The 13,680-nt window shown below is 56.7% G+C and overlaps 1 protein-coding gene across 1 annotated transcript in view; it reads right to left on the bottom strand.

Moving 5' to 3' along the window:
• Positions 1-1,812: 1,812 nt before the first annotated feature.
• The window catches only part of ALX4 (ALX homeobox 4), a gene marked incomplete at both ends in the record, with an annotated part of 39,034 nt that continues 27,166 nt past the window's right edge, over positions 1,813-13,680 (bottom strand). The window contains 3 exons of the mRNA XM_084264011.1: positions 1,813-2,136; positions 3,898-4,026; positions 11,974-12,284. Of these exons, the coding sequence (XP_084120137.1) occupies positions 1,813-2,136; positions 3,898-4,026; positions 11,974-12,284 (764 nt within the window). The remainder of the gene's footprint in view (positions 2,137-3,897; positions 4,027-11,973; positions 12,285-13,680) is intronic.

Raw genomic sequence — 13,680 nt, 5'->3', positions numbered from 1 at the left:
GTTGCGTGCATGCTGGTTCCCTGTGAGTGCCACAGGAGGCATCTCAGCGTTTCTGCGGGGAGAAAACAGATGGTACTGCTGGTCTTTTCTTGTTCCAATAAATATATATTACAGTGGATCTAGCAATGGTGGTTCACTTACGTAGCGTATGGCAGTGTAGGCACTACAGAAATACTTCTATACCTTGTTTACCTGAAACCTAATAGTTGGTTGTAGCTTATTTGGAGCCTTTCCCAAGACCACTAAATATTCCTGGACCTTGAACTACAAGATCCTCTAACACAGAGCATGAGGGAGGAGGGAAGGCAGAGCGACACACAAACTTTTATGGGAGTAAATTCCTGTAGCTCCCTCGGGAATCTCAGAGGCGGCTGCCCCAGCTCAAGCTGAGCCTGCATAGCCCACTCCTAATTCAGTGGGGTGAAAGGATGTTCCAGAATTACTCCTAGCACTGCGAGATCATCGAACAGCTTGTGAAAGATTGAGCCTCGCAAGGGAGATGGCACTTAGCAGTTGACGCTGTGCAGGGAAGGGCACTGGAAGGGAAAAGCAGGAAGGTGTGTTGGCTCAGACACACCGGGTCAGTTCTGGTGTCTCCTGCTTCCTCCACAACGTGAGGAGGATCTGAGGTGGCTGGAGATGGGGCAGCATCGCCTCGTCCAGCCTTGGTCCCTTCCCAGCCTGCTCCCTGTGCCTTCTCCCCTGCGGTGATGCCTGCAGAGGCTGTGTACAGCAGGGAGGAGGGCTGCATGGAGGGGCTGTCATTGCACCTATCTGACCTCAGGACAAGGCATATGAGGAATTTGACAGCCTCATGCAAACGTGGTTGTGTGCTAGCACTTGAGCTGTTTCTCAGACCAGTTTCTTTAGGGACCTGTGGATTTACACAGCAATGGCACTCCCCTGCTAAACCTGCTGCCTCTACATTGAGGATAGTGATTCCCAACCCAGCAAAAGCCAGAGGAAGCGTTCTGCTGCCCCGCTGCACACATGAGACTCAACGCTGACCCCAGGCGCTCCCTGGGGCAGCAGGCTGATGTCAGCTGTGGAGCATCTCCAACCAGAGAGCTGGCAAAGATGCCCGGTGTGGTGTCACCATGCTGTGTTGGGAAAGGAAGCATCTCCTTCATAGGCCTCTATGGCTCCGTGCTTCACCTCAGACTGCAAGCTGGAGAGGAAGCAGGGTAGAAGGAGATGGGATAATGTTGCCTTCTTTCTAGTCTTGGGTATCTTCCCAGGCCTGTTCCTCGTTTGGCTGTGGGCGGCCATGGCTCCTGCTAAGAGGATGGGAGCAGCCTGAGAGGAGTCTCTTTGCTGGTGCCAGAGTCCCCATCCAGTCCCCTGCCCAGGGCAGAAGAGATCTGAGCAACACTGTTGACGAATTAGGAGGGGAAATTATGTGTGTGTGTCTGGGGGGGGGGTGTGGTGGGATGAGGGAAGCTGCTGAAGTGCCAGCAGGGTCTTGCTCTTTGGAGAGGCAGATCCGGTGTCAGAAAAAGGAGTGGGGAGAAAATGCCCAGGTTATTGGGGAGGTGACAGCGCGAGGGGCTGCATCCCAACCCAGATCTCACTGGAAGAAGTGCCGCTCCACAGCCTCCCTTTTCCCACCTGATCCCGGGAAGCTGGGAGCTGCCGTGTTCATGCTGGAAACACTCCACTTACATTAACGTATGTACTTTGTATGCCTAGGGTAGCTAAAAGTGCTGCATTCAGATCCCCGAGGAGGCAACTGCTGTCTGGAGTCCGAGCGGGTGGATTTCCTTGTCCCCGCGCGCTCTCTCCGTGTCTCGCGGGCGCTGTGCTGCAACCCTGTCATGTCGCCCAGGAGATCGCGGCGCTGTGCTCCTTCGCCTTCATCCTCAGGGCAGCGATGCTGGAGGTCTTGCGGTCCGGCTCGCTGTTCAGCTCGTAGCCGTTGAGGCCAGGGCTCATCCCGGCTGTGCCGAAGAGGCCGCCCATGTGAGTCTGTCCCACGTGGCTGCCGGGCCCAGAGACGCCGAGGAACTCGGAGACGCCGCCGGCCGTGTGTGGGTGAGCATGGGGGGACATGCAGGAGGGCACCGTCTCGCAGGGGACGACGCAGGCGGGCACGGGGGAGGCAGCTCCGTTGTTGCCAATCCAGGAGGGGTTCTGGATCTGCGGGAGGGAAAAGAAGCATCAGGGCTGCCCCACACAGGATGCAGCCGGTCTGGGGGGATGGAGCGTGTCTGGCCCTGGTCCCGGCCACCACCCCACAGGGCAGCCCTGGGCGCAAAGGGCGGCTGGTGCCGCGGGATGCGGTACCCTAACCCTGCCAGCAGCAAGATCCACAGCGTCCTCCCACCAGAGCCAGTGGGTCCCCTCCAAAATCCTTATGCCAACCCAGATAGGTGAAGAGAGAGCAGATCACCAGCTCACAGGGGAGCAGGACTGCGCTCTTCCTCTCTCTGCTCATCCGTTCCCTCTCCCAACCACTTATTTTTTTCCATTTTGCACAACAAGCACTTTCTAGACCAGGGATGCTCTCAGCACAGGAGGAGATGTGCTGGGTGGCTGGGGAACATGGGTACACAGAATGAAAGCAGGGACAAAGTGAGCAGCTGGCTGGAGCAAGAGAGCAAAGGGGCCTTCATCCCACTGCCCTGCTGCACCACTCACCCTTGGGCCCTCTCTGATCTCGTACCTCCTGCAAACTGCTTTTCATTTTTTGATCTCTCTGGCTGGGAGAGGAGGGCAGTGCAGAGGGAGGGAGCAGTATAAGTTACAAAGGCAAGAGAACAGAGTGCTGAAAAGGCTGCTGAGAGTGTCCTCTGCTTGAAAAGCTGCTTTGGCATCTCTCAGCTGTTTCATAAGGACTTCTTGTTCAGTTCAGGGGAGACGCCAAGCAGGAGAGAGGTCAAATGCTTTTGGCTGGGCTGCGGGGGAGCTTTGGTGCGGTGCTGGCTGGGGACGTAGCTGACAGCCAAGGCATCAGGGGGGAAGGAATCCCAGCAGTTCTGTGGGAACAAGCTGGGTTCAGAGCATGGTTCCTGCAGAACTGCGCCCTCACGGAAATTCTGGGTGGTGGGAAGAGAAGTCGACAGGAGGGAGGTAGCTCTTGGCCTAGCCCTTGAGCTAACAAACGCCCGCCTGCCCCGGCAGTGCCTGAAGAAAATGTTGTGAAACAGGGGCTGGCCCAATGCTTAGGAGGCTGCTGTGGTGACAGGCTTCCCAGGATGGGAAACTAAGGTAGGGAGGGAGCTGTGTCACCTGTCTCCTGGGCCAGGGCAGGAATGCTCTGAGTAGTCCCCAGGAGTAGCCCCAGGTACTCCAACGAGCCTGCTCCCACTTTCCACTTCCTTTGGAGCACAAACCTGCAAGCCCCTTGGAAATCATCCCCAGACATCACAGAGCATGTTGCGGGTACCACAGCGCATTGCTGGGACACAGCTGTGAGAACTTGTCGGGGAGGGGAAATCCATTTGCCCAACCCCCTAAAGAAGGCAGTAGGAAGCCTTCCTGGGAGCTGCTGGGTTTTACACATGAAATAGCCTTTTGGACCTCTTTCAAATCATGGGGAAGTTCATGGGCAGCAACAGGTGTGATGGAAGAAGGACAGTGTAATAGGATGTGCTGAGTAGGGTCACCTGTGTTCAACGCATGGCTGCACTACGTCATGCAGGGCTGGGCCTGGTGCCTGCCTTAAAGATGGTTGCTCTGGGTCAGGGCATGAAGGAGCTGGGCAGGACACACAGCTGAGTAATTCCTGGCCCTTCGGCGCCTGGCAATACAACCCTGGCCCCGGAACTCTGCAGCCTTGCCTTGAGGGTGGGTGCATGAACCTGAGAAGCAAAGCACCATGGCAAGGCCAGTGGGAGCCCAGGCAGTGTGTCCAGAAGGCATTGGGACAGATGGACCGGGATGGGTAGATGTGCTCACCTGGGCGTAGTTCTCAGCACGGGTGAGCAGAGGCAGCTCATAGGCAGTGGAGAAGTGGGTCCGGACCTGCTGCATCTGGCCGAACCGCTCCCGCTTGCGCCATTTCGCTCGCCGGTTCTGAAACCAAACCTGGGGAGAGGGCGACAGGAGGCTGTGAATGGGGAGGGGGGCAGTGGCTGGGAGCCTGGCAACCCTTGAGGTGCTTGTTCTTCGGGTGGGTGCTTGTGCATAGCACAGGGACAGGGCGCTGCTCTGCACACAAGCCCCATGGGGGAGCAAATGTCCTGGCCCACATCCCTGGGGGGATCTGGAACCAGCCTGAACCCCCAGACTGAGAGAACCCCGAATAACAGACATTGCCCAGCTTTTGGTGTCCTGCCTGTCTAGAGACATTCACTGCTCTTGCCTCCCACAGCCCAGATTCCACTGGGATAACCTCTCTTCCTTGTGCCCCTGCCCCAGTGTTATCCCGGGGCTGCCCACAGCTATCGTGCCACCAGCCCATCTCAGGTGAGAAGTGTGAATGTGTCTGTGTGGGGTGCTGCAGCCTGAAACCAGCAGTGTTGGGGCTTTTCCCAAGCCTAATCCTGACTATAGTGGTGCCACTGGCTGAGAGCGTTTCTTGCTGAGCTCTCAGCCTCATTTTTAATAACTGTTAAAAAAAAAAGGGGCAAGCACAGCACACCTTTCCTCCTTAGCCACAGAAAAGGACAAGTGCCCTCTGCAGAGTTACACGTCCTTTGCACTGAATTTCCTCAGCAGGGCTTGCAGCTCTCTGCTTCACAGTGCTGCTCAGATCCCTTCAAGGCAGAAGAAAGACCAAAACTCTGTTTCTGCTCTTATTTTTACTGGCTTGACATCAGTGTGGATTATTGCACTGTTGTCAGCACCATTGCTCCTGATTTGCATCAGCATAAGAGAGATCAGAGCCTGGCCCAGTGTCTTCAAAGCCTCTTGAAGCTTGTGAGTCAGGGAAACACATCAATCAAGAGCTGCTTTGAAGGCACTGAGAGATGCAGGCGATCACCAGGGGCTGGGTTATGCAGGTCACGCCAGTGCATGAAAGGAGCAGTCCTAGAGCAGCTCAGTTCTGCTTTGCGTTTTACACGGTGAGTCGCTTGGTGGAGGGGTGGGGGTGGAGTGAGGGGGGTGGCATGGCTGAAGAAAAGCTTGGCCCTGCTATGGGCCTGGCTGTGGGGCAGCTCCATTGCTTGGCAGGCAGCTGGGGAAACCAGGTGCTGGGTGGGAAGCTCATGTCTTCAGAGCACAGCGTGGCTTTTTCAGGGACAGGAGAGTGGTAGGTGGTACTTGAACCTGCATCAACCCGAGGGTCTGTGGTTTCCAGACTGAGCTGACCTTGTTTGTGCTGGAGAAGTTGCTTAAGGGTCTCTAGCAAGAGAGGCAGCCTCACACTGGCCTCTCACAGCTCCCCACCACAGCCAGCCCTGTGGTACAGGTGGGCAGCTGAGGGTCTGGCCACATGCCATGGTCTGCTCAAGGCAGGGAGCAGATGGTGGAGTGCCTGGGTTTGTCCTCCTCACGTGGGCTGACGATGGTGCTGGGATTAGTGCCTGCATGGCCATGGCAATGCCACTGTCCTGGGCCATGCACAGGCCAGCCAGACTAGCCATACCCAAAGCAGCGTCCTGATACTAACCCCTCCCCCGCCCCCAAATCAGAAAACCCCTGAGGATTTTCAGTGGTTGCAAAAAGCACCAGCAGAAAGGGCCGAACATTATCCCAGCTGAGCACAAGCTGCACATGGAGAGCGTCCTACTGGAACAGGTTTGATGCCCCAGGCATCTGTCTGCTTTTCTTCTCCATCTTCTTGGCATGGCTGCTCCAGCCCAGCTGCAGGCCAGTCCCAGGGCTGGCCCAGATCATGCTGCTTTGATCTGCAGATTCAAAGTTAGCGGTGGTGACCTGGTTCCTCCTCGGGCGGAGGAGGCCCTGCTGTGCACAGAGGGGTGGAGAGCAGGTAGGGAGCAGAGCGCTGGCTGCGCGCAAGGCTGGGGCGAACATATGCCAGGCATATGTGGCCATTCCTCTGCCTGGCAAAGGCACCGCCTGGTCTGCCTGCTGGCCTGGTTCCGTCCGAGACGGAGTTAACTTCCCCAAGCAGCCAGCACAGGTGAGCCGAGCTGGCCAGGGCTCTTTTCCACGCCACGTGATGTCAGGCCCCAATAAAAGGGGCTGGTTGGGGAGAGGTGGGTCAGTGAGTTTCTGGGACCTCCTGAGTGCAGGTCTGGCAGTGCTCTGTGTCGCTGCCTCATCAGTTTGGTGCTCTGTGTCATCGCCGTGTGCATATCCCATCCTGGGCTCTGTTGCTGTTCCCCTGACTGTGCTGTGTCAGTAACTGTCCTCACCCCAGCCCACTGGGCTTTGTCTGTTTGTCCTCCCGTGGGAGGGGTGAGTGAGCAGCGCGTGGTCACCGCAGCACCCACCAGCCTGGCCATGGCCCTGTGATGCTGTGCAGGAGAGCCCACCTGAGCATCCCACCTGCGGCACCTGCCCGGGAGTGGGGCAGGTGAACACAGGCTTCCCTGGTGGTGCCTGGCTCCACAGCGCAACCTCCAAAACTGTCAGTGAGGGGTTTGTGCGCTTGGCTTCCCCAGGAGGGCATGACAGCCACCCTGCTAGGGCTGCAGGGAGGTTTCCCAGGGCCAGCTGAGGCGGAACAGAGTCTCCAGCACAGGCTTCTCCTCTGCTGCTTCTCATTTATACATTGGATTTAACTGGCGCTGGCAGGGCAAAATGGTTTAAACTGGCAGTTCTTGAACCGCAGCTGCTGGTTTGAGACACTGTGGCAAAGCACCGCATTAGGCTGAGGAGCATCTTCAGTCCAGGTGCTGGTGCCAGGGGCCCTGGAGATGCTCCGAGGGCTGGCAGTGAGCCAGGGCTCTGAAAGGCTGGCAACAAGGTTTCAACCACTTTTTAAAGTTCTGCTTTCTCCTCTGGTCCAAGTCCTTTTAGGCTGTTTGATATCTTGCAGTCATGTCGGGTTTCTCCAGGCCTCCACAGTGCTCCAGGGGCAGCAGGACAGGCAGGGCAGTGTATGATGTGAAGATGTCAGCAAAAAAAACCCCACCTTAATCTTGGCTTTCTCAATCTTAGAAGACACCTGCTTTTAAAATGCAAATCTAAAACCCAACCAAAGCCCCTTTTCCTTTCATTGCCTGTCACCTTTCATCAAGAGAAGCTTCAATGGGACAGGGTGTGACAGCTGAGGTTGCAGCAGTAGGTGCAGCATGTCCTCTGGGGTCAGGATAGGGCACCTGGCGCAGGGATAAGCAATCGCTGTGGGCTGCATCTCAGTGTTAACAATTAGAGTGGGAGTGTAGGGTAATGTCATGTATCTGACTCCTGCAGACAACGCTTTGATAAGTCCTGATGTACCAAATCAGTCCTATAAAAATCCACGTCTCCATAAACATTCAGCCATATGCCGGTACCTAAATCCATATGCACACACAGCTGATGTGCTGCAGGGGGTGGAGAGGCCAGGAACCGCCTAAGACAAAGCAAGCAGGAGGCTCCTGCTCGCTGTCTTGCTGCGGCCACCCTGGCACCCAGCCGGGGGTGCCCCTGCCACTGAGCCCCACATGCCCTGCACAGGCTGGGCTGAGCCGGGACCTCACCCAGGCCTCTGGCTGGATCCGTGGGGGCTACACCACTGCATTTGTCCTCCCTCCAAGCTGGAGAAGGTGGATTTCCCTCTCTCCTGCCCACCCCAGTGCAGCGATGCAGAGCGAGGCTGGCCTTGGCGTGAGTGATGGTGGGCTGGTGGCAGTTGTGGGGCTGGATCCATCCCCGTGCCCTGTGCTTAAGCCACTCTCTCTACCTGGCTGGCTGGCTACAGGTGAGAGCTGCCTACTGCCTTCAAACCTCCTGACCTCCGCACTGTCCCCCCAGCAGCCTCACAGTATCCACCCCACCCATCCCCATCTGCAGGCCCTGCTGCTCTCATCCCTCTGCTCAGCCTCCTGTCTGTCTGTCTGGGTGTCTCTCTCCCAAGACCCCATCCCTCTCTAAAGGGCAGGCGGTCTCCCCTCTCCTGGAGATGGCCACCAGCCCTTTGCTTTCCAGCCTGCAAGAACAGAGCCAGAATTCATCCCTGAGTGCTGAAACTGGACACCATTTTATCAGTGGCCTGGAATGGGAAATTGGAGCCTGGGATGAGAGAATTGAATAACTTGAGCTTGTTTTCATTTCATGTTTAATTTCCTGCAGGCTTAGCTCAGTCTTTCCGCTCCTTCCACCAGCCTCCCAGGGTTTTATGGGGGAAAAGGGATCAAGATATATTACTTCTTGCTTTGCTTTGCTTTTTTTCTTCTCTTTTTTTTTTCTGAGGCGGTGATTTTGCTACAGCAGAGTTTGACATTTCCCTCTCACTTTCAAGCCCCCGCTGCATCACAGGGTCACCGCCGAAAACATTTCATTAATGGCCCCAGCAATCATAAGGCTGGCTCTGAGGGGGGGCTGGCTGAAGGGTTATATTCCCTGGCTGCAAAGCTGTCTTCCAGACCCTATCTCCATGGGCATCTGCTGCAGCCCTGGATGAGCTGGAAGAAGCTCAGGCAATTGCTGGTACTGAGCAGGAACTCTTTTTTGGGCTCTGCAGCCCAGGATATGGAGGAGAAAGGAATGGGTGGGCCCTACACAGTAATGGCATGCACTGCGCACCCGTGCAGGTCTGGCTCTGAGCCCTAGGAACCTCTCCCTGGCTGGGTGGCTCTGCATGGGGCTTTGGAAAAGAGGGACATGCAGTAACTTAAAAGCACTTGGCAGCAAGGAGCCAGGTTGGGGACATCAGGGAAAATGCTTCACTGCATCGCTGGGGGAATTAGCTTCGATGTTGGATGCTGACACCTGGAAACCAAGGCAGGCAGAGAAATGGGGCAGGAGAGGGTCTGGGCTGAAGGGTGCCACCGGTCTGCAGACAGCACAGCCCACCCAGTGCCCACTACTGGCATGAGCTCTTCTCCAGGTACCAAGACCTCATCAGCTATTTTTTATCCAGGGATGGAAAATACCAGAGCTGCCACTTGCCTGCCTGGGCTCTGTGTCTGCTCCTGCCTGCAGTGTGGAGGCTGGTTGTGCTCCCCAGGGACCTGATCCTGGCCAGAGGGAACAACCTCCAGCCAAAATGCTGGCTCAGCCATGGGAGAGAGGATTCCACCTCAAACCTGCTGGGGCTCCTCACCTTCCTGCTGCTCTGCTTTGCTCACTTCATCTTGCAGGCAGCTGAAACTGGCTTCCATGGAATTACCCAAGGATACTCAGCATCCCTTAGAGGACCATACTTTCCCTGGGAAGGAGACAGTTGAGCTGCCCTCAAAGTCCATGGGGCTGCCCAGGCAGCCCACATGGGGCTGCCCAGGCACCCCACAGCAGTAACAGCCTCTGCCAACTTGGTGGAAGGTACCTGAATACATAGTTTTTCAGTGATTTGGCTTGCAGAAGTTAAGAAGCAAGTGTCTTGTGGCTTGTTTGGGATTTCTGCTTGCTGCCTTGGCCCTGTTGGGTCCTTGGTCCTTGCAGTAGGCTTTTGCTTTGCCATGGGTCTCCTGGGCTGATGACCCATGCCTGTGTCTGCTCTTCATCTCCAAGCTGACACCCTCAGTGCTGCAGTGCTGGCATGGGGAGGCTCCGGCAAGGCAGAGCTGCCCAGAGGGTTGGGAGGACAAAGCCAAGCCTAAACAAGCTATAACACAACCCAGAGCAGGAGACAGGTGCTAGAGTGATTCACTAAGGCCTTCATCCCAAAAGCCTCCCTCGTGGGAAGCTCAGCCCTGTGCCATCAGTAGAAGAGCCCTGTCCCACACCAGGCTGTGTCCCCGTGCCTCCCAGGGGTTGCCACCACCATGCCAAGGCTAAGCAGCTCACAAGCTGGCAGCCCCAGCCCCCTGGGAACCCACATGAAATACCCCCAGCAACTCTGGGGTGCCCCAGAGCCCACCCAGTCAGCACCCACAACACTTGTTATGATCCTGGTAGGGAGCCTCCATCTCTACCGAGGGCTCGGCAGCCCCTTTGCCACCGGGCAGTGGCTGGGGGCCTGAGGGACGGGGTCCCTCCCGGTGGGGCTGGGGCAACAGAGCGAAATGCAAGTGCTCACCCCTTTCACCACGGGGTAAGTGCTCCAGCGGCCAGGCCACTTAGACAAGCCCTTCAGCAGCTCCATTACACGAGCGCTGTCAGCACCGTCTGCGGCGAGAGGTGCAAGGCGGCGGCCGTGCCAGCGGAGCGGCTGCTCTGCGGGGCCCTTGGCTGCCGGCCGCTTATCTCAGGGCAGGGTGAGGCCAACGGGCTGCCCCATCCCTCTGCTCCGTGTCCTCCTGGCCGCATGGAGAGGAGCTTCTGCCCTCGGCTTCAGTGTTATCCACTGGCAAAGTGAGGGAACCCCCGCCCTGAGGTGGTGGGTCATGTGTAATGCACTTGCAGATTGCACCTGCCTCCCCTGCCCTGGCCCTGCTAGCTAGCCCCACTCGCTTGCTGTGATAGCTTCACACCCTGATGGGGAGGTGAGCAGGAGGAACTCGTCACCCTCCAGCACCTCATCCTCATTCCTGAGCAAAAGGAATTTCATGCACTGATCCATCCATCCCTAATCCAATGCTGTGCCTGGCTTCCCAGGAGACCCCATCCGAGTGCTTGTGATGTGTCCCTGGGAAATCAAGGGCTGCATCCAGCAGCAGAAGTAAAGAGCTGGTGTTTGCAGCACTGCCTTCCTCTGCCCACCCCGCAGCGCTCAGCACGTAAGGCACAGGACCAACAGGAATCACGCTGCTCTCTACCGAAATGCACCCGTATCCAGCCTGAAGAGAACCAGCTGTGGGGAAGAAGAGCATACCAGCTCTGCAAGGCAATTGAGGCAGACAGACAAGAAAAACCCTGCAGAGACTTGAAACTGGAAGTAAGCATACAGAGAAGTGTGGAATTATGCAAGGATGCTGGCTTGACTGCAGAACAGCTTGTGAAGGTTAGATAGAGCAGAGGGCAAGCCTGGGTGCCTGGGACCTGGAAATCTTCCTGGGATAAGAGGATAATCTGATGCCTCCACACGCCAGCTATTCTCAATGCTAACGCAGGTTCTGGGGGTGGTGAGCTGATAAATGCCTGCAGATGGAAGTCACAGGATTAGCTGAACTGGAGAATGAGAGCCTAAGCTTTAGTGGGACCTTTGATGGCCATCAAGGCATGAGCCCTGGATGTCCACTCCAAGTGATCATGCTCCTTTTTTTCAGATGCTCCTGAGTTCTTCCAGGCCTTTGGTTTAACCTCGACTCAGAGGAAAGACCAGCATTCAGAGCATCATTCCCTCCTTCCATGTCTATTTTCCCTCTGCTGGATCCCCAGGTCAGTTCAGGGCAGCTGGTTCATGGGAGCTGGCACCTGTGTGATGGAGGTGGTGAGATGCAGGATGGCTGTTTGACTCTCCTGCGCCTCTCAAGGAGGTGGGAGCACCTTTCTGACCCAAATGACTAGGCTTTATGAAGTCTCATTCCCTGCTTTGCCAAGCATCACCTCTCAGGCATCTCCCTCCTGTATCACTTCATTGCTCCCTGGTACTGAACATCCCACTAGCTCTGCATCCCCATTTTGCTAGAAAGAGACCAAACTGTGGGAGCCATCCTCTCACTCTGACTAATGAGCCCGTGTCCCCTGCCAAGTATCCTGCAGGAAAGAAAGTAGTAACAGCCTTGCTTAGGGTGACAGTGAGGCTTACCTGCCTGCTGTCCCACCAGCTCAAGGGGAAGAGGCTTCTCTGGGAATGCTGCAGCTTGGGATGCCAGCCCAAATAAAGGACCAACACTAGTGTCAGACACAGACATGCCATTCTGTCCCTCTGCCTCAGTGTCCTGGCAAGGTGTGCCAGCCTGCAGCACGGGCTCTGGCTGGGGCTGGGCTGCCAGGAGGCTCTGGTGAGGCTGCAGGTGACCTCAGGCACAGCAAGGGACAACAAATTTGCAGGGTTTGTGTTTTCATTCCCCAGAGAGCAGAGCAGAGAGTTTGCAGCTCACACACTCCCCCACCCCCCCGCCCCTCACCCAGCCCTAGGGCTTTCCCTGTTACCTGCACACGAGCCTCAGTGAGGTCAGTCCTCATGGCTAGCTGCTCTCTGGCATAGACATCTGGGTAGTGGGTCTTCTGAAAGACCTTCTCCAGCTCCTCCAGCTGGTAACTAGTGAAGGTCGTGCGGTTCCTCCGCTTTTTGCCCTTGTTGCTCTCCGAGTCGGCCTTGTCCATGGGGCTGGGGAGGTCTGTGCTGGCCCTGTCCTGGGGCACTTTCACTCCGGTCTCCTTCATGCTGAGGTAGCTGCTGTCCATTCCCGAAGGGTCAGAGCTCGGCTGCAAGTCAGCCTCTCCCAAACTGCCCTCCTTACCTATTTGGGTGGGAGGGTGAGGAAGGGAGAGGAGGGCAGGTTTGAGCGGGGGGGGGGGGAGAGAGAGAGAAGAAAACAGATATAAATCTTTCAACCAGTTAATAGGTTCATCCATGGCAATTGAAACAATACCCAGACACTGGCAGAGAGATGGACACCACTCCAGGCAGAGGCAGAGGAGGGAGGTGAGGCAGAAGGCTGCCCTGGATACAGGAAAGCTGATGCCCTGAGCCTCGGAGGGTGCTGGAGCTCAGCTCAGAGGTGGCACGGGCACCTGGCTGTGCTCTATTCGAGGGAGAAGGTGGCTGTTATGGCGTGGGAGACTGACTGCAGTCCATGGGTAACAGCACAGATGGGTAAGGGCAGGTTGGGCTGTGCTGTGCCAGCTCCTCCCAGTCACTCTCTGGGAGCTGTCTGGAAGGACAAGCCTGGCAGGCACGCACCCCCAAGAGAACTCCCTTCACCCTCCCGCCACTCACAGAGGGATCAAACCCCACAGAGCACTACATTCCTTGGTCTTGGACACAGGAGAGGTCTGTGAAGACAGGGCCTCAGCAGATAGTCCCCAGTCACCAGCCCATCTGTGCCCCCCGACCAGGTCATGGTAGAAGGCCATGGGCACGCAGCAGCTCCTGCGCTCGGCGGGGTCTATTTTCTGCTCGTGCACCCCCAGGTAGCTGTGGTGTGCCAGCAGAAGTGATCTTGACTTGCATCCTGCAAAGACTTGGGCTGCTTTTGGCAAAAGGGTCATGAATGGTGCTCAGCACTGCAGAGAAGGGGCGTGAGGCGCCTGTGGGAATGCCCCAGCCTGTGCTGGGGCAGGGAGCAGCGAGAGGAGTCCAACAGCAGCCTCAGAAGCTGTTCCTGCCCGACTGCCCTGAGCAATTCGTAGAGAACAGGCCGTGACATACAAGAGCAGTGTGGCAGAGCAGGAGGTGGATGTTTCAACCATGGCAGAGGGCTGATTCCTCTCTAAGGCTCAGAAGCTATGAGTGAAACAAGGTGTATGTGGCCTCAGGCACCGGCAAAGGGTGCTGTGATGGGGTCTCCTCTCCTGCCCACCTGCTGCCTCCAGCAATGGTGGCATCCCCTTCATTAGCAAGTCCACTGCCATGCCAGCAGGATCCTGGTATCGTGGTGGGGACCCAGTGGCACGTGGCACTTCTGGTGACAAGTGGTCATGGCTCTCCCTTACCTAGTGCTGCTGCTTCGCCCAACAGGCTGTCCCCAGAACAGGAAAAAAGGGGTTTGTCTGAGCAGCTGGCCCACCCAGCATGTGTTGTGCAGCCTGGTGTCGCCCTGCCCACACTTCTGGTTGGGATTTTTGGGCAAAAAACATGGTAACCCTACTGCAGGGTTTAATCTTCAGCCGCTAGTCTCGGCTCCTAAAAATCTG

This window comes from Gallinula chloropus (assembly GCF_964237585.1).
Source record: "Gallinula chloropus genome assembly, chromosome: 4".
Classification (NCBI taxonomy): domain Eukaryota; kingdom Metazoa; phylum Chordata; class Aves; order Gruiformes; family Rallidae; genus Gallinula; species Gallinula chloropus.
The sequence above is the reverse complement of the archived record's forward strand: the minus strand, read 5'-3'. Positions and strand labels throughout refer to the sequence as shown.